General features: G+C 43.0%; 1 protein-coding gene across 1 annotated transcript; it reads left to right on the plus strand.

Annotated features, from left to right (window-relative positions):
- Nucleotides 1-17,441: 17,441 nt before the first annotated feature.
- fhdc2 (FH2 domain containing 2) lies at nt 17,442-27,500 on the plus strand. The gene is made up of 12 exons (XM_063491588.1): nt 17,442-17,602; nt 18,711-19,262; nt 19,393-19,454; nt 21,761-21,863; nt 22,094-22,179; nt 22,404-22,504; nt 22,819-22,889; nt 23,075-23,182; nt 23,383-23,453; nt 24,353-24,470; nt 24,593-24,757; nt 24,854-27,500. Exons 2-12 carry the CDS (start codon nt 18,795-18,797, stop codon nt 26,777-26,779), a joined length of 3,279 nt encoding a protein of 1,092 aa, XP_063347658.1. The 5' UTR covers nt 17,442-17,602; nt 18,711-18,794; the 3' UTR covers nt 26,780-27,500.
- The last annotated feature ends 187 nt before the right edge of the window (nt 27,501-27,687 follow it).

Genomic DNA, 27,687 nt, shown 5'->3' on the forward strand with positions numbered 1-27,687 from the left:
TTAGAAAAACTGCAAACTTTAGCAGATAGGCAGGCAGATATAGGACTTCAAGTTGTTTGTATGGTTAATCATCAGGTAGTGGTAGTTTGATTCATGTTCACAGCCTTTAGTTAAGGCACTTTTTGGTGCAGACTGATGTTTTACAGGCATACATCTTGCGGTTTGAAGCTGTGTCTCAACAAAACAAGAATGCACAAAAATCCACTGTTGTGGCCTGTTTGTTTCTGTTTCAAGTTAGGTTTAATACTCATCGCTTTCTCATTTTTAGATCAAAAGTTAGTTAGCACGTGTGGAAAACTGCAAACAGGCATCTCTCAGATGTGTCTCTTTGTGGTTAGAGGGGGAAAAAAGAGCACAAACGGCAGATCATACTCATTTAAGTCACACGCCAACACTTATAAGTACTTTTATATAGTGATTTTAGAAGTTAACCCTGTCTGTGTCTGCATCCAGAGAGCAGAAATGGGACAGGTTAGAGCCGGTGCTCGCTGTGAAGGTGTCGGGACCTGCCTGATGCCTCCTGTAAATCTCTGCAGTCATCACCTGTTGTCCCTCTGACTCTCTGACCGCTCTCGTTTCACGCTGCCAGCTCATCTTTCCCCGTGTACCTCCTTCGCCTTTTCTCTGTGAGGAGCAGAGTGACAGCATGGAGAACACAGCGGCTCTTTTCATGACAGCAGCTGTCAGTCTATTCTATCAATAACACTGGCTGACAGACAACCTTCTTCAGCCCTGTTTTTATTCCCCCTCTGGGAATCTCTAACACTGACAACAGCAGCCGTGCTAATGCAGATTCTCTTTTCTCTACACAACTTGCACCTCTCCTGCATTTTGTAGGACTAATAATAACAATATTTTAAAATGGCTAGTGAGTGAATATGTGACTTTTCCAGGGTTTAGCTACCATGAAAAGTCTCTTTTGATGGAATACTCGACTGATCCAGGCTTTGCCAGATCTAGTTTAGATCCACCTGAGGGTGCACTGAGTGGCATGCAATCCCAGAGACGAGATGTCTGGGGCGGGGAAGGATTAGAGGAGACTCCCCTTGGCTAGCTGCGGTCCTGGACTATCTGAAAGGCTCTCCTGCACACATGGGGTTGATTGTACAGCTGGTTTTCTGATATTTTTATTCTCTCTATCATTTAGTAACCAGTGTAGCAGCTTTAGATCAAACAGTTGGAGACGGTGCTCTGCACTGTTTTACGCACTCGACTTTTATGAGCTTGTTAAGACTTTGTGAGTCAATTACATCCACTTCTTATGTTTTATTGTTTTGTTTTATGCTCTTTAATTAGTTTTTGTTTGTTTATTTCTCGCAATTAATGACCGAGAAGGAATCTCTGCTGTGCAAAACTGCAAACACACCCTTTACTCTTTCTTGACTTCTTTCCTCATTTCCACTGAAAACACTTGTCACGGCCTATCCCTTTGTTTGTTTAAGAGCAAATGGAAACTTAGATCCAACAAAAAAAACAAAACACACAAATAAGCTGTCAGAGTCTAATCATATAATTACTGAGTGTACAGTCCCTAACAGTGTCACAAGTTGGAAGATTAAGTTACTCGTAAATCTTCAATTTTTCCACCAAATAAAGCGATAATCCGGCTACGTGGTGGGTCGACCTGGCAGTTGGTTTCTCTCCAGACTTATGATAGTTTTGTATTTTGTTGATTCAGTTTGGTTTTTATTCAGCTTTTATTCGTTTCTGTGTTAGTTTTAGTCTTTTTAATTGTTATTGTGTGCAGGGCAGGTGTCAGAGGCAAGATTTAGGAAAATCAGTACAATAAAAACACAAAACTTTTTGAAAGCAGTCGACTTAAAGACATCCAGAGTCTCAATAAAGATGATTATTCATTTTTTCTTTTCAGACGTCTACTTTTTATTTAAATTTTAAATTAAATTAAATTAAAATCTGCTTGTAGTTTCTAACTTAGTTTTAGCTAACTATAATAACATTGTTTCTCTCTCTCAGTTCCTCTGGACCTTTCCAATGGGTTTTCCTCTTCACTGGCAGTTACAGCATAATTGACTTGTAGCCAGCCTCGAGCAAATAGGACGTGTGCTGAGCTCCGTTCTCACGCAAAAGTCATCCACTTTGTTAAAATCTTTTATCCAGAAAAATGGATCATCCATCAGTAATTCACCTCCCCTGTTCTAACCCCGTTCAACCCGTTGGTTGTGTAATAGGCTCTACCTTGTGAATCAGTGATGGTGAGGGGAAACACTTTGTCTGGAAAGAGGGTCACCGCCCGAGAGTAGAAATCAGCCTCTCGACATGCTTTGGCACAATACGCCACTGTTCGCCCTAAAAACCAAAAGATTGAAACTTTCTGACTTCATTTAAGCAGCTTAAGAGAAAGCCCACTGTTTTCCAGCTGGACTTGTTGCACCTGTTTGCACTGCATTGTGTGCTTGTAGTCTGCTGTGCCCATCATATGATGGTCTTCCAGTGTGTGTGTGAGAACTCCTCCATCTTATTGATGCTGTTCCAAGTTATGTAACTGCACACTGTGCCACAATAACGGATTAGACCAGGTTTGAGAAGATAAGCTGCATAATAATAATAAGAAGTTGTGGCAGAAGGCTGGTTTTCAGTGATTATGTTCTTATCTCAACATCAGAGTTTGCAGCTCCCAGCAGTATTTCATTGGTAAAGTAGTTTAGTCTGCAGTTATCTTCTCATTTGGAGTTGTATGTTTGTTTTTCTTCAGTGTGGTGATTCAGTAGTTCCTCTCAATTGTACAATTATTTGTTCATGCATTTGTTTCAGTGCTTCTAATCCTAGCCCACCTCTGTCTTTTCCCACCCTGAGCTTTTCCTCTCTAGATATCCTGTTTATGTGAAACACACAGTCGTAGAATTATTGCGGAAACCATGCACAGACTTATTTCGAGCCACATTGCCCGCTTGATTGGAGTGCCACTTTTTGAATAGTTTGTAAATATTGTCATTCTAACCTAACATCTTTCAGTGTTAGGTCTTTACAAATGCCAGGGTTTAATAAGGCAATTGCTTTTTCTTTTTAATGCAGTGGGATATACTTTCTTTATGCATTTGCAAATGTAACAAGCACCAAGTATTTCTTTGTGTGTATGCGGCATAGGTCGGAAAAGGGTTGGACCGGTGCAACAGCTGTGGAAGGAACAGGGAAAGAGTCTGGAGGAAAAGGCGTAACTGCAGCCTGTCGACCGCTGCTTCCACTGCCCCTGCCATGGAACACAATAAAACATGTGCTGAAGACAATTTCACACTTGCTCACCCTGTAAACACATGCGCACACACATAAACACAGAGACCATAATGATAAAGAGCATTTTCATTATGCTGACCGCTTTCTGTAAAATGCCATGCCACGCCACAGCAGAAAACAACACTTCAAATCTTGGACTGCCAGTGACCCGTGCGTTTACCTTGAAAACTAAGTGAAGGTGATGATTAAAGACTGGGCAGGTGTGGTTCATAAAATATAGACCTTTTTGGCATTGAAGATTTGCACTGATCACACCCTGCTGTGACTTTGAATTGACACACTCAGTACCTGCTGACAGCAATTATTTCATTATCTACTCAAAGTTACACACCCTGAAGCGCTGCGTTAAAAAAATCATACATGATCGGACAAGCCGAAATCTTCTGAGAGTCATCCAGTAAAATCAATTTTATACTTTCATTATTCACATGCAGCGTGAAAGATTTTAGGAAAAGCATCTGTACCAGTCATTCTACAGAGCAGAGAAACTTTAGAGAAACACAGCTGTTGTGGCAAAGGCCACCAACAGAGCAGAGAGTGGTGAAATCTACTGTTTGTGTGCAATACTACTGTAAAGGCAAGGCCAGCACAACGAATTTGCACACTTTGGTTAGCCTAACATCCACAGAAAAGGGGTAATTTACTTGCAAGACAAATATATTTACTTTTGATTTATCAGCAAGCTGTTCAGATTCAGAGGATTACATCCTCCCCATATCCTGTGTTATCTCTCGCCAAACAATTACAGGAATCATGAGAATTTGTTTCTTGCTGACTGTGTGAATGAAAAGTGAAAATACTGAGGATTTAAAACTGGTTCTGAGTTTGGGCGCTTTGTAATTTGCACAGTCAAACTGACCTAAAGTTATATACATTGTATTAAAATAGCACTTAAATAGTGCTAAAATACCACTTTTACTATTAGTAGCTTGAGTGATCTTTAACCTTTCAGCACAGCTTTCAAACCTTCCCTGGAGACCGCTCCTAGAAGGTGGGTCCAGCCAGGAGGAAACTGGGGTGAAATGTCAGGGGTTGCCGATGGAGAAGCAAGGGTCACTGAGGAAATGGATAGCGTGGTGACCTCTGACACCGTAGCCACTAAGTTGCAGACTCCAAGTCTTTAACTGCCAATCTAGTTAACATTACTCACCACATCTAGTTTATTGCATCTTCATATATAATTTAAGCGTACCCAATAAACTTCTGGAGAAATGCTTTGTCTCTCATTTTGTAATGTTCTGTCCGCTGTGTTGTGTTGTAGCATATAGAAATTACATTTCTTTTATTCTTTCTTTCTTTAATAACATCAATTTTTCATTTAAGAGTTGCCCTACCAGTGAGTAAACCAACCATGATTAATGACATTTTCCACTGTGCTTACACTGGTTTAAAAGGCACGAATCTCTATTGTAAGAGAGGCCTGCACAATAGTAGTGCTTAATGGGCTCACCTTAATCCAAACCTTATTAATATTATGCATTACATCTGTGTTTTTCCACATCAAAATAAAGTATAGCATAAAGGCTTGTGCTAGCCTAGGCACAATATAAGTAACATTCATCAAAGTACAGTTAGAAAAAAAAACACTGCACAAATATGGCTTGTTTGGTAAATGGACTGAATCTTATATAGCGCTTTTCTACTCTCCTGGAGTACTCAAAGCACTCTATACAACATGCCTCATTCTCCCATTCACAAGCACTTCTAAACACAAATGCAAACTAATCTACGTTCAAGTTGCCCTCCGATACGTTCACACTCCAACGGGCAACTTGGGGTTAGTATCTTGCCCAAGGATATTTGGCATGCAAACTGGGGAAGCCAAGGATCAAACCACCAACCTTCCAATCAGTAGCTGATCTGCTCTACCACCTGAGCCACAGCCATTCGTTTGGAATGCTTGTCAGGAGAAAGTCTCTTCTTTCTGCCAGCACTGCTTACAAAGTTGCATCTGAAGAAATCACAAGACTTCTGGAACTCTTTGGAGCTCTTTGCCTATAATGAACAGCAGCAAACACAGCATAGCAGAAACACTTCACACCAGGTGTCAAACACGGTGGTGGAGGGGTGATTATTTTGGTTTGTGTTACAGCAACAGGACCTGGGTACCTTGCAGTCATTGAAACAACTGTGTTTCAAACGTGAGGCTATCTGCCTGACAGCTAAAGCTTGGAAGAAATTGTGTCATGCGACAGGACAATGATTCCAAGAACAGCAGAGTTACTGAAAAAGGAAACAAAAAAAAAGATCAAGGTGCTGGAGTGGCTTGATCAAAGCCAGACCTCAGCCTGATTGAAATGCTGTAGTCGGCACTTAAGAGAATACCCACAAACCTCAATCAACTGAAGCAATGTTTTCATGAAGAGTGATAAAGTCATACATAAAAATTAAAGCTATTGCTGTAGTTGGTTCTACCTGCTACTGAATAATGAGTTGTACTAATTAGACCAGGGGTAGGCAACTCCAGGCCTCGAGTGCCAGTGTCCTGCAGGTTTTAGATGTGTCCTTGATCCAACACAGCTGATTCAAATGGCCAAATTACCTCCTCAACATGTCTTGAAGTTCTCCAGAGGCCTGGTAATGAACTAATCATTTGATTCAGGTGTGTTGACCCAAGGTGATATCTAAAACCTGCAGGACACCGGCCCTCAAGGCCTGGAGTTGCCTACCCCTGGATTAGACTGATTGAAAAGACAGATGTAGGTACTGTGATGTCACTGATTGTTTTCTGAAAACTTGTTTTCAACTCACTTTCAACATATTTGCCACAACAAGACATGGTGACAGTTTTCAGCAGATTGCGTGTACGAGGTGGGATTCCTGTTTGAATCCAAAACATTCAGTGCAGAAAGTAATGCAGATGCTCATTTTTATTGTCTCTGTTCTCATATTGTTGTTGAGGCTGTGAAAGTTCAACACTGGAAGAGAGCCCAGCACCCACAAGGGGGGAAGTGAACAAGAAATGGGTTTTGGCTCAGAATCAGCTAATAAGTGAGCATGTTTATTCCAGATAAAGGCCATTATTTTTCTGCTCAAAGTAAGAGAAACACAACCAAATAAAGTCTGAAGGATGTCGGCTGTTCCAGCAACTCGAAATGAGAATTTAATATGTCAACAACAGCTTGGAAAATCTGATAACAAATTTTGACCCAAATGCTTACTTGCTTTGAAGTGTGGCAATTTTCAGTCCAAAACAAAATAGAGAGAGACACTTAGCTTTAGGGACAATGGAGAGCGTAGCTGTTGTTATGTTTGCAGTCTGGTTGGGTGACTTTCATGTCTGGCTGTACAAGAACAGTGTGAATAAAGGCTTTTAGGGCTGGGTGTCTATAACCACAGAAACAAACCATTTGCTAATCCATACAGAGTGAGAAGGACACCAAAGGTGTGTGGATCCAGAAAAAACATTCTTGTGCAGAGAAAACAGTATTTCTTAACCCTTGAAATAAATGCTAGTTATTAATAATTTTGCATGTGCCTTATATTTAATGATAGTTTTTACTATTTGTAAAGCACTATTATTGCTTGGCCTGTGGTTACTGTTGTTACGCCACTATTTTTGATATGATTAATATGGAGAGAGAGAAGAAAAGAAGAAAAAAAGAAATGACGTAGTGACATAACCAGCAATTCAGACACCCAGGCTTATGTGCAATGTGCGCAGGCCTGTTTTTTTAGCATGACCTTAGTTTGGAGCAAATCCCCTTTGTTTGATACACAATGCAGAAACCAACTAGCTCATAATTATCATTGCTTGGTTAAGACCTGCCCGGTGCACCTGGGAAATTGGAGTGGAGCGTGGACAACAGGATGAATGAGTGTGCGTACGTCATTTAAATGTATGTGACAGTGCAATTTTTCAGCTCGGTTTCCCAAATCAAACAACAACAACGACAAAAAACATTACGTCACCACTGCATTTCTTTTAAACAACAACACTGCACAACAGACTACAGTGCCGTTAGCTTTAATGAATACCCTTAGCTTATCTGTTATTTTTATGGCAGCACTGTGTTATTATATCGCCTGCAGTACTGGCGATACTCCCCCCTCCTCCCCAAGAGCACCTGGTGGGAAAATTGGCCAAGAATTAAAGCTGAGACTCAAACACGTCATTTCAATTCCTCGTTTAAGCCTTTCCTCTATACAGCTCACTTTGATCGGAGAAAATTAAAGTCCTCCATGTTTCTCCGTGTGAGAGCCAGTCTGACCCTGAAAAACAACATGGTGGTCGATTTCTTTTGAAGAGCATTGAAAAGGCCACTGTTTACACAGACAGCCTCTTGTGCTAAGTAGGAGAATGCATGTAAAATATTTCTGAAAGGCATGAGGGCAGGACTCATCACCATGTTGGCAAGAAAAGAAGTTGGTGTGTGTAACCCTTTGACCCTTTAGAGCCTAAAAAATTAATTAAATATTGATTTTGCATATATGAGTTTTTATTTGTGTCATATTTGCTACATCTGGCTTTTTTTTAATTCTTTTTTGCAATTTATTCAGGTTTTTCAGGGGGAAAAAATCACATTGATGATGCAGAAATTTCAAAAATATATATTTTTTAAATATGATCTTGTTTGTTATTTATTCCTATTGTCCTACTATTTATACTTTATTCTTACAAAGTTGGTGTGGAGCACCCACAGTTTCACTGTACATGCACACTGACAGTAAAGGGCTATTGTGTTCTATTCTATACACTAACTGTTAAGGGGCTAACACTGCAAACCAAAAATCTACCTGAAAACAAAAGTAATTAAATAGTGAGCTAGGCCTAAAAGCAGTCTTCCCTCAAACTACCTCTGAATGCATATCTACCTGATCTAGACTTCTATGCCGTAACATCTGACATAACCACAAACCCCTCTGAACCCTCTGCTGTCCACGTAACCTGACATGCACCTCCTGAGAAATGTAACTATAAGTTGGGTTGACGCAGCCCACAACAACTGAATGACGTGGAGGGTTATGCCACAGGGTTAAAAGGGGTTTCCAGTGGATTTCCTGCAGAGGTCTAAATCAGGCATTAGAAGTGCTAACACTGTGTATGTTGTTTCTGCAGACACATACAGTAGGTCAGTGATGATCAACCAGTTAGGTAGTTTAAGTATGAGGGCGTGTTTGTGAGATCTGTGAGGGCTCACCAAACTGCACTTCAAAGCAATCTCCATGTCAGTCACGGTTCAAAGAGCCCACACATTAAAAGAGCCACTTCATGCCCAGATCTGTGCCCAGGCTACAGCCCTGATGTGCCATATAAGTGGCACCCTCCTCTACTTTGATGCCTATATTGTCACTGTGCTCTACTGTATGGAAGTAATCAGGCATGCTTTGTTCATGCTTGATTACAAGAAGTGGGCATTATCGCTGCCATGTCTGAGATGGGACTCCTCGCCGAGTTACTGGAGCTGAATGAGATCAGGCTGTGATACACAGAATTAACTGTGGGGCTCTCAATGAGGACAAAAACAGTGATGATGCCAAGACCAAGCTAAGAGGGATGTTTTACATGGACAGATTTGCTATGAGTGGAGTGTAATGTGTAGAGGCCCTGAAAAAGGCTTTCTGACAACAAGCTTGAGCTCCATTCAAGTGCAATGTGCACATGGTCCAGACTTTTTCAACACAAAGAAAAAAAAGTTGTGTCTGGAGCTATGCCAAAGAGAAGAATCAAGCTGTCTCTAAATTTATTGCCTCACTCTTCTCCTCCTCCTCTATACCTTTTGCTCGGGCCACAGTTGGAAGACCATTAGGAAAGCACTCTAGTGAATCCCCCGGCTGAATGAGGGAGGCGTTAAATAACAGCCTTGCCATCATTGTTCACGTAAGTGTGTGTCTGTCTAGATTGCGGTGTCTCTTGTAGCTCTATGGACTCTTCAAAGCCCCCAGGCCGGTCAAAAATGAGTTGTTTCCATGTCATACTTTGGTTAAACTATATAATTAAAAAAGGTTCCTCTTTGCTACGTTTCACTGCTCTCACCATACACAGACACAGCATCTCCTGTTGATTCTTTACAATCTTTAGTACCAACAGGCAGGTGTGACCAGAAACAACAGGATGACAGGGTTCAACACCTCCACTCCCCACTGATTTCCTCTCACATGCCAGCTCTGGATTCAGCCACACCCAGAGAGTCCAGGGATACTATCCCCGGCGAGCCTGCTGGTGTGTAGCATACACTCTGTTTATGTCTGCTGGGTCGATATGGGCCTGCACTCCAGTTTTAACCCCGAATACCTTCAGGGGGTTAATCGCTTTAACCACGGAGTGCTCTTCTACACAGACAGCTATAGTTAACCCCAAACAGCTTCTGATAACCTCTGAACCTAACCTGCGACCTCTAACCTTAACCTGAGGGCTCTTCAAACAAGACATTGGCCTCTAGGGATTCAACACACATATTTTAATGTATTCCTTGTTTTACCCCCCTCTGCTTTGCTTCATCCTTCTTCTATATCTTGTTTAGGCCGAGCCGGGGATAATCCTTTGAGTCTTTCTTACTTCGGAGGCCCCACTCTGAGTTCTCACAACATAGAGGGAGGCCTCAGCGGTGTACACGTGAGCGATACATGGATCTGTTTTTCTAACCTTTTTTCTGGGGTGGGCAATACTTCTCTTGTGTACACAGCAGTGATTTACAGCTGATAACTTCAACTGATTTTCAATCATTTCTGGCATTCTCTCACTTTTTTTCAGAGGCACATACTCACTGCAGTATTTTCCCGTAAGGATGAGGACGGTGCTTCAGCCGGACACCAAAATCTAATGTTCTTTGCTATTTTTAGTAGCAAATGTAATGTGTCAAGGAAGTATCAAAGGCTGTTATATTGTATATGTGGAAAAACAAGTGTTCATCATTATGGAAAATGCTTTTGGATAATTTTGAATCTCCATGACACACTGCATCAACCTTTCTACACATGCACAAGACTTGCCACCAAGGATATTCACTTTGTCATTTATTAGAGGTGGTTCACTATTTTCTGAACAAGTAGCAGTTTTGGTTCTTTGTCATATTGAAAAATGAACGTTCATATTTCACAGCCGTGCAAAAGCCAAAGCTGTCCACTCTTAAAATGAATGTGGCCCTCATGGCTTGGTATTTCCCTGTGGATCCTCAGGTTTTGACTATTTATGTTTACAATCCACTGCAGTGAGAAGTGTGCGAGCAGTATATAGGAATGAGTTTTATGTGGTTTGGTGTGTAAGCCTTTGTTTGTTAAAGACAGAGAGGCCTTTCTGTTGACATGTTGTTCAAGCCTTTGACTGGAGAATACGTTAAAGCGAACCACTTTCACATTTTCTAAAGCAGTGAAGTCAAGTATAGAGTGCACACAAACACATCAATACAAACTGAGCTTTTTGAATTGGGATAATATAGGAGGCAGTTCGAAAAGGGTGTGGAGGGTGTTATGTTTGAGTGAGTAACAATGGAAGTTATGTAACTGCAAAAACAGAGTTTTCAGCAAAGAGGCCGTGCATTTCCAGATACTTACCCAATAGTAAATTTCAATGTAAAATGTTACTGTTCCATTCTTCACTCATGCTGTTTAGATTCCCCTGTACCTTCTTCAAGGCCATTAGATCTCTTTCCGCAAGTTGAGTGGCTAATAAAGGCTCAAAGATGGTGATAAGAGGTAATAGTGGGCAATAATACTAATTGGTGGTAATCGCAGTGCTTCTAAAGTGGTATATCTGTGTGAGTAAACAGAGGGCTGGTTCTTTTCAATGAGCTCAGCCAGAGTGCTCTCTCTTCCTCACAACACAGCCTAGCAACAGTCTGTCCTTCCATTTTACTGGGTTTTGACCAAATAACTCAGCTGGCCATCGCCACTGCATTGGTCACTCATCCCTTTGTTTGCTCTCTTTTCTACTGCTGCCAAACATGCCAGATCTCCATGTGTTGGCGAGGGAGAGAGGAAGGAAGGGAGAGAGGGTTTGCACGTGATTTCCAAAGAGCAGAATAACCCCATGCTGCCTGCCCATTAATCTGACCCACATTAAGTTTATTGTGTTCCTCCCCACTAATGCGTTTGAGACCGTCTTGTTTTTTCAAGAGCACAATTAACTACGACTGAACATGATAATGGTAGATTTTATCAGGGTTAAAATGACCAGATGAGCCAGGCCTACATGTCAGAGAGAACTTAATCCTATCAACCAATTCTTGAAGGAATAGTTGGAAATTTTGGCAACTAGCAAGTTTTGTCCATGGGTTGCATCACACTGATGAGTTATTAAGATATAACAGAAATTGCTAGAATTTTTCCTTGAGCATAGATTTCTCAGATGGGAGGTTAGTGTAATCAGCCACAAAGACAGCCCTAGCATTTATTTAATGTAATTTAAAAGAAAAAAAAAATGCATAAAAATGGTTGAGCCAGTCCAGTGGCTCAACTTAGCAGCATGAGGCATAGTTGCTTCAGTCAGTCTGAGTGGGCAAATTTCAATGCAAAAATTCTAATTATGCCCTAGAACTGCCACAAAGGGGAGAAATTAGCAATGAAGAAAAATAATGTACTTTTTCTGGTATAACGTTTTTCTTTTTAGGATGAGGATATGGGGATAGACAGCCTGTCATCTTTAATGGCCACCAGGGGGCGACATCTGCGATTGCAAAAAAGACTTGAGTCCTTTAGAAGTCCACAGGAAAACTGCCCTCTGCCCTAAGCCCTGTAAACACTTATTGGATGAGTTAATGGGCTCAGTCGCACATTTCGGGTCATGCTGAATAAAACATTAAATACATTTTGTAAAATTTAGTCAATGTCAGTTTCAAAAAGGCGAATTATTCAGTGTATGATCACTGGCTAACAAGGTGTGATTAGCAAATCTTTAGCCAATGAGCATGCAGTTTCACAGTGATATTGACTCCCTGGTTGTTACATAAGATTTCAAATCACCAGCATGATGAAAGCAAAAATGCTCAAACCAATGGGCGACATCACTGTCACTGTCCAACTTTTATATAATACTTTGAAAGCAGGCTTGAGTGGCAGTTTAAGGAGATGCCGTTTTTTGCACTTCCATGTCTCCTTCATCTTTTTTTTTATGTCGCTACCTTATCCCAACAGCAGCATAAGGCTAGAAACAGAAAAACGGGGGCAACAGCTAATCTACCTCTGTCTGAAAATAGGAAAATCTGCCCCCAATCTCCTCTAAATCACCTCTTAAGCCCACTGATTAAACTTTGTTTGTTTAATCTGTACAATAAATACACACACTGCTGTTTTATTATTCAAGCTCATTTCTGATTGGTTTCCTGGTGGAAGGGACCCAGAATTGCACTAATCAGGTGCACAAAGCACCTCAATTCAAACTCACTTCAGATATCTGAGCTCTTGAACCAGTGTGTGCTCCAGACCTTCCACAGAAGAGAATGATATCAGGGTGCTATAGATCTTATAATCTAGCTGGAAAGCAACTCAGTGAGTTCCCTGAAATGATGAGCAATTTCTTTAAGCGAGAGCACAATTAGTATGCCACTCATTAAACCTCCCCCTCTTATGACGTGTGCCCCAAATGTCCAGTCACTCACACAACAGCTCCAGGCTCCAAAGGTTCCCCCCACAACACAAGAAACTGGGCCTTGGCTCAGCAGTTCTGGGGCCCAAGGGTCCCTTATTTTACTAACAACTCCGGCACTGCAGGAAAAGGCAGGACGCATTGTTATGCAACAATTTAGACAGGATGAATAGGCTTCAGTACAGGCCCAGTGAATGCCATTTGAAATGATGGGAACAGAGTAGCAGCTAGGTTAATCCCAGAGGGAGTCCCCCTGGGACCTGGCCCTCATAGCTCCTCCATGTTTTCTTTTCAGCTTTTAAATGCGTTGGTTAAATGTCTTTTAGAGACAGTGAAGAAGCAGAAAGTAGGAGGCTGGGTTGTGCGGGTTCAGCAGCAAAGCAGACTTGTTAATCCCTGCAACCCCAATACAAGATCTAGCCAAACTCTTGGGGTTCATCCTCTCCTCTCCTCCTGCATGGCCGCCCTTGGGCACCAAGCCAACAGCCCCAGTGTCTCTTAATGGGTGACATCACTGGCTGGCACAGAGAGACGGAGGTGGGGGGAATAATTAGGTTTAGATAGTTGAAGTGACTGTCTATGTGTATGTCTGTGTACATGCATGGTTTGTGGTGATGTAGAAGAGAATTTGCCAAGTTTTACTCCACATCAAGCACGTACACACTACAACCGGTACGCCAATGGAAACCAAAGGAAAGAATGTAGAATTTGTCTGAATGTTGGGTGGTTTTTGCAAACAAAGGCAAAGTAAAAGCTCATGCATGAACAAAAAAACACACACAATGATTTAGTCTTCCAAAAATACTACTACTACTACTACTACTACTAATAACCATATGACTGTTCCCACCACTAACACATGACCCTACACTGTGTTCACTGCATCATTCCATGTTTGGCACTGATCACCACCTGCACTCATGTACATATCTATCCTCTTAGCACTTTTAATTCTTATTTTTATGTCTATTTAAGAGTTGTATAACAGTATGTTTGCACTAAGTACCGCAGCAATTTCCTAATGTTGTAAACCTGCTCAACATTTGGCAATAAATTGATTTTGATACTAATTATAATAATAATAACAATGATAATTAGAGTCAGAGCACTGTGTTTGGTTGAGTTTGGAGTTAACTGTGATGGTGGTGGATGAAGAGCAGGGGGCCCTGCTTTGAAACTCACTATAGACTCCATACATGACCACCCCGGCAAAACTCATCCGTTCATTGCCCTTCATGCTATATACACAGCCTACTTAGGGCGAAGTCTTTGTTTGTCCGACGCGCTTTGTCAACCTCTATTTAGTGACTTCTTTACGACAGACTCAGCCCTTTGAATATTAACTGTCTTGCCACACAAGCAGCTGCTCGGGACCCCCTATCACTGCACCCCAACTCCCCTGCACTCTGCTGCGGGGCTTTGACCACAGCTTAGTGTATCCAGACTCTTGCGGGCAGCTCATGAAACCAGTTAGGGAGAAATTTATTTTCCATTCCTTCAATGACATTTATGAAGCGCTTGACTTGTTTTACACATGAGAAGACTGTAAAGCAGCGATCAAATATAAAAGTCTTACTACATCTCGTAAAAAACAGAAAGAGGGATAAGAAGAAAAGAAGGGGAAGAAAAGGACTGATTTGTCTATGTCGCTGTATGTCACCGTGCCATTGTGAACTGCTAGTGGAGTGCGACTGTATTTCTGACTAGCGTAATGACCATAGCAGCTGGGGCAGGAAGGCAATGGAGGGTGGGAGAGTCTGTCCGAGTGTTTTTTCAGGCCAATAATCCCCTTTATTGAGTCTCAGGAAATCCTAATTGGAGTCGGAAGTGGCTCTAGTGGCCAGATGTGCAAAGACTAACAAAGCTGACCCTCCCACCCCCATACACACCCCAAGGACATCTGACCACAAGCACCTTAGTCTCCCCTTCCATTCCACCCTGCTGAGTTTAATTTAAATACACACACAGGCACATCCACAAGCCTCTTTCTACGGGGTTCAGTCACACCGCTTGTCTTTTAGTCAGTTCATAGCAGTTTCTGCAAAATCAGTCTACAGAGTAAAACACAGATGTGTTTGCTTTGGCAAAAAGAGGAAAACTAAAAAAAAAAGAAAGAAAGTGAAAGCTTCCACAGATCTCTCGTCATTGCATGCTTTTCTTTCCCCACAAGGTTGACTCACACAGCCTCTTTTCTTTCTGTCTCCATGATGTTTGTATCATTGTCTAACGGCCTGTCTGTGAACCTTTAAAGTTACACTGTGCAGCAGTGTGTGTGTGTGTGTAAGCCTCTCTTTGTGTCTTCTGTTATTATCTATAAGTGGGGATGAATACAGTCTAAGGTCTCATGTATGAAGCAGCAATGTAGTGTAATAGGTCATGCCTGCACACATGTGTTTATGTGAAAAATAATTAAGGAAAAGGGAGGTAGACAATCACAATGTATGTGTGCTGTCTGTCTTTTCCTGTCTCTCCTTATCAAGCGGCCTGACCAAAGCCAGAGACTGCGGTCACTGCACGTGATCTGAGTGCAGCTGGAAAACCAAGAAGGATCTAAGGAAGCTGGGTTTGATTAGAAGTACCTCCCCAAACCAAATGGGCTCTGACCCAGGTGTGTGTATCCACGTGCAGTTTTCTCATGCACACATAGGCACGCCATGTCTGTGCATGTGTTTAGTACTCCCGCAGAGCCACAGTCACACTGACCTATTTACTTCGCCATGGAAATTGCCAGGACCCCAGGAGGGAGACCAGACTCACCAGAGGCAGAATAACACTAAGACCCCATACGGCGATATCAATAGTTTCACATGGAACAGTTTTACTGCCACTTTTGCACACTTAATAACTAGGGCATCTGGTGTGTGTGTGTGTGTGTGTGCGTGCGTGTGTGCATATTGATTTCTTGACATCCGGATTAATTTCTGAAGTGTGAAAAACTGCAACAGAGGTCTATAGATAGAAAGAAATCACCATTCCTAAAGTACTGTAAAGCATTTTTTTGTGCTTTTATCTCTGTGTGTGCACCTCTCATTATTTAGGTTTAGTGTCAACACTTCATCTATAATGCATACTTGTATACAGTAGGGGAGTGGGCAGCTAAAAGCCTTCACCTTTACATAACCCCCCTGAGACTTCAAAGAGAGATTAAGAGGGAGAGATGGCGAAGGACTAACACTTGCTGCATGGCTGCAACGACCCCACTAAACTAAAGGCTGAGCGACGGGGTAGTTGGCACTGGCTTCTCATGTGTTGGGCCTCATTTTTTCCACTCAGGGTAAAGCATCAGAAAGACATCAGAGAAGTATTGATGAAGAAAAACACTTCTGTTACACGCTCTTCTATGTTGCAAAGGGCTGGTTAACTTGAATGCACTGATTACTTACACAGGCTCACACACAAATCTTGCACATGAACATACGCATTGACTCACTGAAGAATAGACCAAGAGAAGCACAGGCTACGAAGCTCACTGTTATGCAAAGAGGACCGGCTGGAAGTGGGCCTGTACACATCACACGCTGTTTTGTCTCCTTGCAATGGTGGAGAATGCAAGGGAAGCCAAGTTAACTCCTTACTATTCATTAATTGCTGTCACACTGGCTGTGTTGCATGAATCCTGTCAGAATATGTGGAATTGTGCCGGATTGTTCAGACTCTTTATGGACTATAAAGCTTCTGTCTCTTAACAGTGGCATTTCCTTGTATTCTGGGAAATACACTGTACTCTGACAAGTGAGTTATTGAATAGAAAGTGAAGTTCCTGAGAGAGGTTTATTCTGGCACGGTACACTACAACATGCTCTGCTGCTCAGGCACAACAATGGACAGATCTCTGGGGTCGTAACCTCCTAATTACCACAGCCCCAGAAGTGATGAAGAGTGCCTGTCAGCGTGGCCTCTGAGAGGGGCTACCTGAGCCGGACTCAGGATAACCAGGTGACATGGGCCAGGGTGCTCCAGCACCTTAGATGAAAGGTCGGTGTTATGAGTCCACATCCAAGCACCTAGGCCATTTCAGCACACCACAGGGACATCTAGCCTCTTGGCTTTCACCTATAAGCTCCGTCCGTGCTTTGGGGAAGAGATACAGACATAATTCCCAGGTCTGATGGACCTTTGGTCCCACTCTCAGGCTCTGAACCCCCCCCCCCCCCCCCCCCCCACAAGCTTTCCCAAAGCACGATCAAGCCTTTCTGCACAATTCCCACATCAGAGGTCTTGCCCACATTAATGATTTTTCTGAAATAGACACTTATCAAGTTTTCGGCAGGGCTCCTGACATAATACAAGGTGCCGTGTGCAATCTTATGCGGACTTTGTAGACAAAGCCACTGAGGTATTAAGTCCAATAAAAGAAAGATTAAAGTGATATGTGAGGTTAAGGCTTTGAGTTATTGATTTTGTTTAAGATATTAACACCCTTATTGAATCCTTTCCAAAACTGTAAGCATTTCATAAATTTATCGCCATTGCAGGATCTGTAAAATCTGAAAGTGGATTAAAGATGATCTAATAAAGAGTTTGCGCCAACCTGAAAAACCCTAAATCCGCCCATGGGAAAACTGGGAGGATACAATAAAGGCATATCAGTGTGGGGGGCGTGCGCCTGCGCGTTCGCGTCGTGCAGTGTAGAAGTTTCCCTGCAAGTTTGGAAAGACAAGAGGAGTGCAGCGAGTGGAGTGGTACAAGTTACCGGGACAAAAACGACATGGGAAAAAATGTATATATGTTAAAAAAAAATTAGACCTCGATGTTTCTAGCTGTGGCTCTTGTTGGAGTTTTTTTTTTTTAAACAACTTCACTGGAAACTGTGGCCGGAAACTGCAGGTAAGTAAACCTGATTAGGACCAGAATCAGACGCGTTAAATAATTGGAACACTGTCGGGCAACATGAAGTGAATGTTTATCCGATTTTTCTTAAGTTAGATCTACGCAAAAATAACAGAGATAAACTACCAGGTTATAAAAAAATGATGCACTAAATGTCAACAGTAGAAATCTTTTGAAACTTAAAAAATGTTTTTCTTTTTTAAGAGCGTTCTTATGAAAAAGTAACGGATGCTATTGCGTTGATGTAGAAAAACAAAGCTTACTTTCCATGTAACATTTCATCCTCCCACGAGTTCTTGGGCAACACGATTTGTCAGATAATATTTTCGCTTGTCAAGATGAATATCTCATTAAATGATGGAGACTGAGATTACCGGTTTGTGCAGCGCGCCCGCGCGGTATGCAGTGGAACAGACTGGAAATCAAGCGCGTCCGTGAAAAAAGTTTGCCAAACCTTATAATTCATTTGGAGAACGCGAGAAATGACGAGAGGATGTGTGTTTTTTTTCCCCCCAAATCCAAAGCCGTGTAAAGATTAAAGCGTTTCCCTTGAACCCAGACTTTTGAAACTTCTGAGTCATTCTCAGTTGCATTACTAATCCTGCTTAAAAACCTGCTGGTGCAAGCGTGTTCAACCCACTTTCAGATGATGCCCTCCCCAAAGCGAAGAAGGAATACGTAAGAAGCTGGCAGAGCATTTATTTCTGGGCTTTGTGGTTAACTGTGCGTCTTACCTCACCGGTCTCCATATTTTCTAATTAGAAGAGGAAAAGGCGGTGTGGAGGTGTGTGCGCGCGCGCATTCAGTGAGGTGAAACTGAACAGGATGGGACAAGCTGTTCAAACAGGTCGCAGAGGGGGAAGAGCTCATCCTGCCCAGCTAATGCTTTCCCAAAAAAATGCCTTGAACTTTCATTGAAAGTTGAACTTGGGCTTAGATTTTTAGCTCGTACCAGTTGTAAGGCTGAAGTCATGGGAGCTCACTGGCCTAGTTGGAAGCTGACTGACCGGTTTTCAGTTGCAAAACTCTACACCGACTGTTTCTGCTTTCAATAATGTCTGAGATAAGATTTTTTTGTTGTTGTTGTTGCCGCTTTGTTTCCTAGACTGGGGTTATTGCTTGACCTTTGGACAAGAGATCACTGGAAGAAAGTCAGACTGACCCTCCCTCAAACAGCCCGGCTGCCTCTATGCACATCAACCTGAGTGTGGCCATCAAGGAATCTCGTGCCTTTCATGGAACACAGCCTGCCCTTCCTGCCGCTGCGGAAGTGACGACCATGGAGCCGCGTGCGGCGCTGGTCGCTCCTCCACCGCCTCCTCTAGCACCTCCACCTCCACCACCACCGCCGCCTCCTCCCCCACCTCCCCCCACGGCTTCCACCTCTTCCTCCTCCTCACCTTTAAGCCGGGCGGATAGCGCTCGTCGGAGCCGGCTGAGGAAGCTGAACTGGGAGCGAATCCCCAAAGAGAAGGTGGAGGGGAGAAAGAGCGTGTGGAGTGGGGCGGCCCCAGATGAAGATGAGTTCCCCATAGACCTCCATTCTCTGGATGAGCTGTTTGGTCAGAAGGACAGTAAGCCTCGGGACCGAACCAGCACCCTGAGACGGCGCTCTTCACTGCTGCGCTGCAGATCCCCTCAGGATAGCTCAGAGGAGGTAAGATCATGTAGATGATGAGACAGTTTTAAAAAATATTTGGCTCTTTTTTTTTTTTTTTTTTTTTCTTGCTCTCACAATGTGTCCTTTGCTTTTTGTCCTCTTTTTCTTTTCTTTTTTTTCTAAACAGATCTCCTTATTGGACTCCAAACGCAGTATGAACATTGGAATATTTCTACGTCAGTTCAAAATGTAAGCCTAAGAAATTCTCACTGTTGAAATGTTTCAGTTGGTTCACAGAAAGAGCAAAAAGAGGTCATGGGAAAAAAAGTCATTAAAGAAGCACATATCATAAATAAAACAAAACGGGTCAGAAGGAAAGAAGATAAGGAGCATAGAAATCAGCTACAGAGCAAACATTCATAAAGGCCTTTGTGATATTTTAAGAAGAGGTTCAAGGGACTCTAATGATGTAGCCAGTCTAATCTCAATAGGCAGACCGTTTTACATAAGGGATTAATTTGGCCTTTTTCAAAGTAATAATTTTAAAAGCAAAGTGGAAGTTATCAGGCAGTCAGTGTGGTTTAACAAGTACAGCAGTAGTCTGTTCATATCTCCTAATTGGCACTTATCAGTTTAAGGAGATGTGACGAGAGCTCTGCCTGATGCAGGAATCAACCTGTTTACAGCAGCTAAGGGCAAAAAGGATCTAAGTTGGAGATTTTCTTGTGCATCATAAAATAGATAAGGGCCTAAGAATAACTTCTGGCAGACTGCCTAATATTCTTGTCAATGAACCAACCAATTTTACATCACAGAGGCACCTAAGTTTGTTGGCTGTCCCACTTTATCAAAGTTGTGGGGGTACTGTCATTTATTTCCTGTTTCATATCACTTTATATACTTGATATTCTTTGTGGTTTGGGCTGTCGGCTGGAGAAGTCCTTGTCCATTTTAGTTCAAAGCATATGGTGATTTTTCTTACAATGTGTTGACATCTCAGAGGTTAAACAGTAGCTGAGAAAGTAAATTGTATTGCATGAATAATGTTTTTAGTTGCAGCGCCAACAGCTAGGCCTTTTCTCTGCATTTCATCAAACTGCCACCAGTACTGGAGGCCGTTTGAAGTGGGATGCATACAGCGGTGCCCAAGGGAGCAGTATTTGACTTGGGTTAAACTGGAGAGAGTGGCCATATGTCAAAGGTGGACAGGTGTCTGTGTTAAAGTGCGAAGCCTCGTCAGGAGAGAGGATGTCTGGTGTCAGGGAGGAGGAGGTGGTGTACCCTGAACAGCTGGCTTGGATCTTGAAGGAGGGTGGTAAACAAGCGGCTGGCTTTAGCCTTAGGAGTCAGAGTCGGCACCTGCTGGTGCCCTTAAAGAGTGTCTAATCTTAAAGCTACCCCCCCCCCCCCCCCCCCTGCAGAGAGAGACCCCACTGGTGGCTTGTCATATTCATCTAAAAGCCTGATTAGCATGTTTGCTTGGCTCAAACAAAGCTGCACTTCTTGCAGTGAATGAGAGGTTTCATAGTCATGTAAATACATTTGGATACAGTTTAACATCTGAAATGGAATGGAATGAAACTAACGAACGATATCTACTTAGCAGAACTACATGTACTTTGAACTGCAGGAGTACGACGTGCCAAGTTTAGGGGTTGTCATGCCTCCAAGAGACTCAATTGAAAACCTTTTCTTTTCTAAACTAGATCTGTTGAGACATGTAGGGGAAGCCATTATGTGAAAAGAGCCTCTTCTGTACACAAACATCTGTCTAGTTGGAAGTTTATTTGCCCTCTGTCTGAAGACAGACAGAGCTACTGCTCAAATGTGGGTGGAGTGTAGACAAAATCAAGTCTTTGTATTATCAGTGTCTTAGTAGCCCTCCCTTCAATATTATTTCCTTCTTTTATTTAGATTGTTTCGTTTTTTTCAATAGGTTTTGTTGGAGCAATTAACAAAAGCTCTTTCTGTTTAGAAATGGATGTCCCTTTTTTCCCCCTTTTTTTTTCTTTTTTCCCCCTCATGCACTGCTTTTACATGTTTTCATAGTTTGATCTTTATCCGTTGGTGTTAGACAATAAGATTCGGATGTGACTGCTGAGCCATGAATGAGATGAGTTTGTTTGAGGATAAAGGCTGCAAACTGTAGTTTTAGTGCCTGTGATGTGCTGTAGTGGGAATTGGGGAGAGGCTAATGGGAAAACTGCTGAAATGGAGGACAGATGTGTCACTTGCAGAAAGGAATACAGAGATCAAACAGCCAGTCATCTCAGTTTCTGCTCTTTCACCCCGTTGTCCTTCAGCCGTCGTCTGTGCATGTCTGCATTTTATTTGCCCAGTGGATATGCCGCTTTGCATCGCCAGTGTGGCGTCAACTGACCCTCCCTCCGTGACACTCGGACTGATAAGAACAGGATAAGCCTCTTTTATTGTGCGATCATTGCAAAACCGGAGCTGATTGTGCTCATTTCTTTTGGGTAGCTGTACCTTGACTTGAAACGAGCATTGCTTGGCAAATGACGTCATGCTGAATTGTGTCTGTTGTGTTTCCGCAGGCCAGCTAAGGAGATAGTCGAGGATATCAGGCAGGGCACCGGAGGCCGTTATGGAGCGGAGAAGCTCACAGAGCTCTGTAAATTGCTGCCTGACAATGAGGAGGTAAAGCGCCTTTTCTGGCATACAAACGCAACAGTGACAAGCTTCTTCCTCTCCTCCAGCCCTCTGCTAACTCATCATCTGGCTCTGGTTAGAATGATCAAGAGTTAGCCATTACACCATGTTGCATGTGATGTGGTCTGTGTTTCTTAGAGAAGTACCACACTAGGAGATAGTGGAATTGACTGTTAATGGGATGTTGGCAGCTTTACCCAGCCTCTATTCTCTGTCAGGAGTCTCGCCTTAAGAAGTTCAGTGGGGACCGGAGCTGGCTTGGAGAGCCTGATCTTTTCATGCTGCTTTTGGTGGAAGTCCCCAGGTACACTCTTTATCAACCCCCAGTTTTGGGGGTTTTGTTTTGTTTTGTTTGTTTGTTTGTTTGTTTTTTACCAAAAAAAAGTATTCCAATAGAACCTAACTCCTATTTTCAAATTGATTTTCACTGATGATCGACTGCTTATTTAACCAGTGCCTGATGTCCCTGTCATCAATCACCACTCTCCACTGATCAATCTGTTCCCCCGTTTTTCCCTCTTTCACCAGTTTTCGCCTTCGTCTGGATGCCATGATCCTGCAGCAAGAGTTTGACCCTGCTGTGACCTCTCTGTGTGTGGCAGCCAGATGTCTGAGGGAAGCAGCCCGAGGTAAAGTAACAGCAGGGAGTTGTGTACTCCGCCACTATAAAGATCTGGGAACCCTGTTGCCCTTTTTTAAATGCTTGTATTTGCAGAAATCCTAGGAGTCAGGATGCAAATGAGATGACTTATTCTGGATGCTAAATACTTTAAGATTTAGGAGTAACCTGCTGCTAGCAACTTTTTAAAATAAAGGTTTAGTGCAATAGTCAATTTAAGTGTCAGAACAAAGTTGCTGACTTATTTCATGCCCTTCATGTCCGCTTCATTCACACTCCTTCAACCGTGAGGCACAGTATTAAATCTGTCTTTTACGCTCCTAGAACTGCTGAGCTGCCCAGAATTACACTCCATCCTTCGTCTGGTCCTCAAAGCGGGGAACTATATGAACGCAGTGAGTGCTTCTTTATTTCCTTTTCGATTCTTTTAATCTGTTTACAGTTACCCAAACGCTAGTGGTCTGGGTTTGTGTTCAGAGGCGCCGCTCAGACTGCGCACCTGGGCTTTGAATCGTTGTTTGTTTAAAGCTGTCACGTGTTGTGCGTGTGTTTTGTTTTGACCTTGTGCGTGTCTTCTCAGGGTGGATATTCAGGAAATGCTGCTGGTTTTCGAATTTCATCGCTGCTGAAGCTGGCTGACACCAAAGCCAACAAGCCAGGCATGAATTTGCTGCATTTTGTTGCTATGGTACGATCTGAAATGTAGATGCCGTGAAATATAGTACCTATTTTCAGTTGAAGAAGTACAGTTGGTTCAAAAAAAAAAAAGTAGTTGAAGGCCCTCAAACCAGATTGCTTTGCAGAGCGTCAGATTTTTCTCACCATTGGTAAATAATGTTTTGCTTCCTTTGAAACAATGGCTGATTAATCATGTGTTTGTCTCCACAGGAAGCTGTGAAAAAAGACCAGAGTTTACTGTCATTTCCCAGCCAACTAGGTCATGTTGGCTCCGCCTCCAGGTCAGTCTTTTTTTCCCCAACTCTATATCTTACTGTTATTTAGTCTGAATGATCATTAGTCTTAATGACAATAATACCTCCAACACCCTACCGAAACAACAAAACACCCAGCTGTCAGCAAAAGATGCATGGTTGATAGTGGGGTATGATGGCCACTACTTAAGCTGCTGGACATTTTGACCATTTTCTTATTTCAATTGGTGACTACAGCTGGGTGCTAAGAGATGAATATCTCTATGAGACTCTCAATTCCTGCACCCTTGCTCCTGCATTCTTGCTAGAATATTTAAAGGGGACATGTTTTTCTCATTTGCAGATTTTAATTCCTGCTGGTTAGAGTAGTTTAACATGACTCTCAGCTTATAATATCCTTACTTATCTTATGCTAGGCTTTGATGGAGCCACTGAGTTCACACGCTGTCATGAAATGAGCCATTTTAGCTCTCTTCCCCTTCACTTTAAGCTAAGGCTCTTCTGGTTGGCTACCCCTGAAAAACTGAAGTTTTGAACAGTGGGTGGCTGGGCACCTGGGGTGACCATATAGAGGGAAGAGGTGTAGAAGATAGAGGTATAGAAAATGTCTAAGCATTACCAAGCAGTCTGCAGCCTGAACTTCAAGGTCACAGGAATTACCTGCACAGATTCTGACCCTCTGTATATGAAGTTTTGGGCATGTTTATTATGAGCATCCATCATTGTAAGGGGATATATGACGAGAAGGAGGAAAGCATAATAGGTCTTCTTTATGACAAATTCCTAGACACTTTCGATCATGTGCAATCATTTATTTCCCGTCTTTAATTATTCACCCTTTGTTGAGACATACAGTTTATACACCTGTTTCTGTTCAGTTCACAAAATAATTGCATGTATGTATTTGTCCTCTCCTCCTTTTGCAGGTTTTGTGAAGAGTCTGTGCTTGATGACTTGGCCAAGTTAAAAAGCAGAGTTGCGACCCTCAAGGCAAATATACAGACTGAGGCAGAGATTCAGAAGCAGACACAGCCTTTCCTGGAGGTGTGCAAAAAATTTGATTTTTAAATGGACTGTCTCCAACTTGAGACAGGTTATCTCAAGTTCAAGATTTGGGGCTTTAATTGAAGGGGTAATGAATATGTTCATGTAAAATGTATCTACAGGTGGCTGAAGAACGTCTGAAGGAGGCAGAGGACGAGGTGGAGGGTATGAGGATGTCGAGTCAGGCTCTGGTGGAGTTTTTCTGTGAAGATGACAGCACTTTTAAATTGGAGGAGGCTTGCAGGGTCTTTCATTTGTTTTGCCACCGCTTCCAAAGAGCAGTCCAGGTTAGAAGCTGTCGATAGGAAAATTGCGTCATAGAAACTTTAACTGTATGCTAAAGATGAGTGAGCAACTGTCCTTTCTCTCTCATTTTTTCATAGGAAAATGCAGAACGTGAATTGAAAGAACAGAAACGTCTGGAACGCCAACGTGAGATGGCAGAAAAGCGGCGCTCTCTGGCCGTTTGCACTGGGTTAGACCTGAGCCTGAGCCTCGCCAGAGAGCCTCCCAGTCAGGAGAGCCAGGATGAGCTGGAAAAACTCCTAGAGAGGAATCTAAGCTACACTTGGAGCCGTCGTAGTCTTAGAAGCTCTGATTCCCGCAGATACCTCCAACACTCTCACAACGATAGCCATCTCCACAACTCACCAGTGTTCAAGAGCTTCCCTGAGCTGGGCAGCAGCCCAACATCAACCAGTTATCACTCAAACAGCTCCTCTGACCACGAGACCTCTGCTGTTCTCTGCAGCTCTCCAGAGACTGATGGCATGTGTTCCCCCATTGACCAAGGACCCATCCTGGGCCGAGGGAGCACGGCTCAGCACAGCCAAGAAACAAAATTAAACACTGAAGCAGCAACATTTAGTCATTCTCAGCATGAAAGTGGCTTTGTTGTGAAACAACATGGACCTGAGAGTATTTCTTATCTGAGGCAAAACCAATCCAAGTTAACTGAAAAAGAAGTGGATTTTTCACATGAAAACATGGCTTTAGTTAACCGTTCCTATACAGACTCTGCTTCTACTCATAGCACACCAACCCAGTGTGTTAAAAGCAGAACTTCCACTTACAGGCAGAATTTTGGCCTGCCGGTAATGCCCAGTAATCATCCTATTCACTCAAAATCCAACAGCTCTTGTGTCAATGAGGAATTACAACCATCTGTTCATACAAGTGGAATACAGTCTTGTAGTGACAACAGTACTGGGCTCAATAGGTACTCCAGATCTGAGACCAAACTGCAGTCATCTGTCAGCGCTCCAGTGGAGGAGCAGTCGCAGCCACAGATGAGAGACGCACCCTCTATTGAACCAAGTGCTGCGACGTGTTTGCCTGATGGAGTTTTAACAAACCGGACAGACACAGATGTGGTGTCCACACCTGCGGAGGAGACTTGGATGCCCTCCAGTTTACCGGAGTTCAGCCAGTCACAGCCAGAGGAGGATCCTGAGTTGCCAAGTACCGAGAGGGAGACGGGGAGGTCATATTCTCGTGTCGGTGAAACGCTGGAGTGCCACACTCTGGTGAAAGGCCTTAGATCCTATGACACCTTGTCACCCCCAGGCTCCCCACTCCCACGACCAACACCAAGCCTCTGCTCCAAGTGGAGGAAAGAAAGGGAGGTTGACCTTCGAGAGGGGTCGACCCCAGCGTCTCCGACATCAAAGGAAGAGGCTCGAACCATGAAGGTCCCTGTACGCAGTGGGATAGGAGCCAAGAGGGGACTTGTGTCACGCACAGGCCCTTCCAGTAGCACGGGCATTCCCAGGGTACGCTCTAGAACCGATTCTTCATGTGGAAACCCACCCCCTACAAACTCATCAACTCCTACCCGCCTGGCTACTCCTCGTAGTGTGTCAATGCGTTCATCTCCTATTTCTCGAGCGGCTGAGGTGAAGCGAAGTAACAGCACACGGGAGAGAACTGTAAGTGAGGCGCAGGCTCCGGGGAAGCCCACCCTGGCCCGCAGGACTTCAGACAGATCTGTGCCAGAGAAGGGCTCTGGCAGCACCCAGCCAACTTTCATCAGAGGCACTCCTCTCCGCGTTTCCAAACGCCTCGCCCCAAACTCAGAGTCTCAGGTTCCCTGTCAGCCTAGCACTGCCCACAGCCCATCCTCGGCCACAGCTAAGACCATACGTACGGCTGTCATATCGGCAGCCCGAAATAAAACTGCCAAGACGACAAGCACAAGCCCCACTCCTGCTAGCTCTAAAATCCCAACAGCTTCAAGGATACCTGGGCCCAAAATGCCTCGGGGGTCTGCCACCTCCACCGCTCCTGCTGCTCAGCCCCTGTGGAGGTGATGGACATGAATAAGTGCCTCCTCAAACTTCTCCTGTCTTTACAGTTTTGTGATTGTTTGTTTGAGCTCTTTGTCAGCTGTAGTTCATTAAAAATTGATTTGTGTGACATGCATGTGTAGTCTGAGTGCTCGGTTTCTACATGTGCAATAGGACCGTGTGGTGGGAGCATCAGGGATACTTCATCTCTTGTTTCACCCAGTAACAGGATAGGGGATTTTCTACAGTCTACCTCTATTTACACCCATTTGTGTCCTTTGCAGGCAATAGGACAAGAAAACTCTGTCTCCAGTTGTAGAACAGGTTGACACTTAAGTCACAGTAATAAAATGCAACACTACTCTGTGCCTTGTATGTACAAGTGTGCTGCCAGAAGTGTAATTTGGCAAACCGTTTCAGTCTCTTGTATGGAACAAAACACTTTTTTCTTTTTTTCTTTTTTTTAGGAACACATCCAAATGTGAATACTGTGACCTCTCTGTTAAGTGATCATGGTGTTCTCAAACTTGGCTGTCTTACAGTCCTAACTGAACTCGGTACAATATTGAACTATTCATATTCAGCCTCATCATTACGATGCACTTTATAAACTGAAGAAGAGGCTGTTGGGGGATTGTTATTATTATTTTGCTTATTTTATATCAAAAGAGTCTAAATTTATTGAATAGCAGTGGTTGTTATTCACTGTATTATATGGTTTTGTAAATGACAGAAGATAAATAAAGATAGCGATGTGAAACTGTTATTGTCTGAGAAATGTGCTTGTCAGTATATATTCTTTATTTTAAATTATAAATATATTATGTGTCTGTTCAGTATGTATTTGCTTTCAAGATCCCTCGTCTGCATCAGCTGCAGCTCTTGCTGTCTTCTTGTCACCCCTCCATTTTTCTCTCCCTCTTGCTACATCT

Source organism: Pelmatolapia mariae, linkage group LG2 (assembly GCF_036321145.2).
Source record: "Pelmatolapia mariae isolate MD_Pm_ZW linkage group LG2, Pm_UMD_F_2, whole genome shotgun sequence".
Lineage (NCBI taxonomy): Eukaryota > Metazoa > Chordata > Actinopteri > Cichliformes > Cichlidae > Pelmatolapia > Pelmatolapia mariae.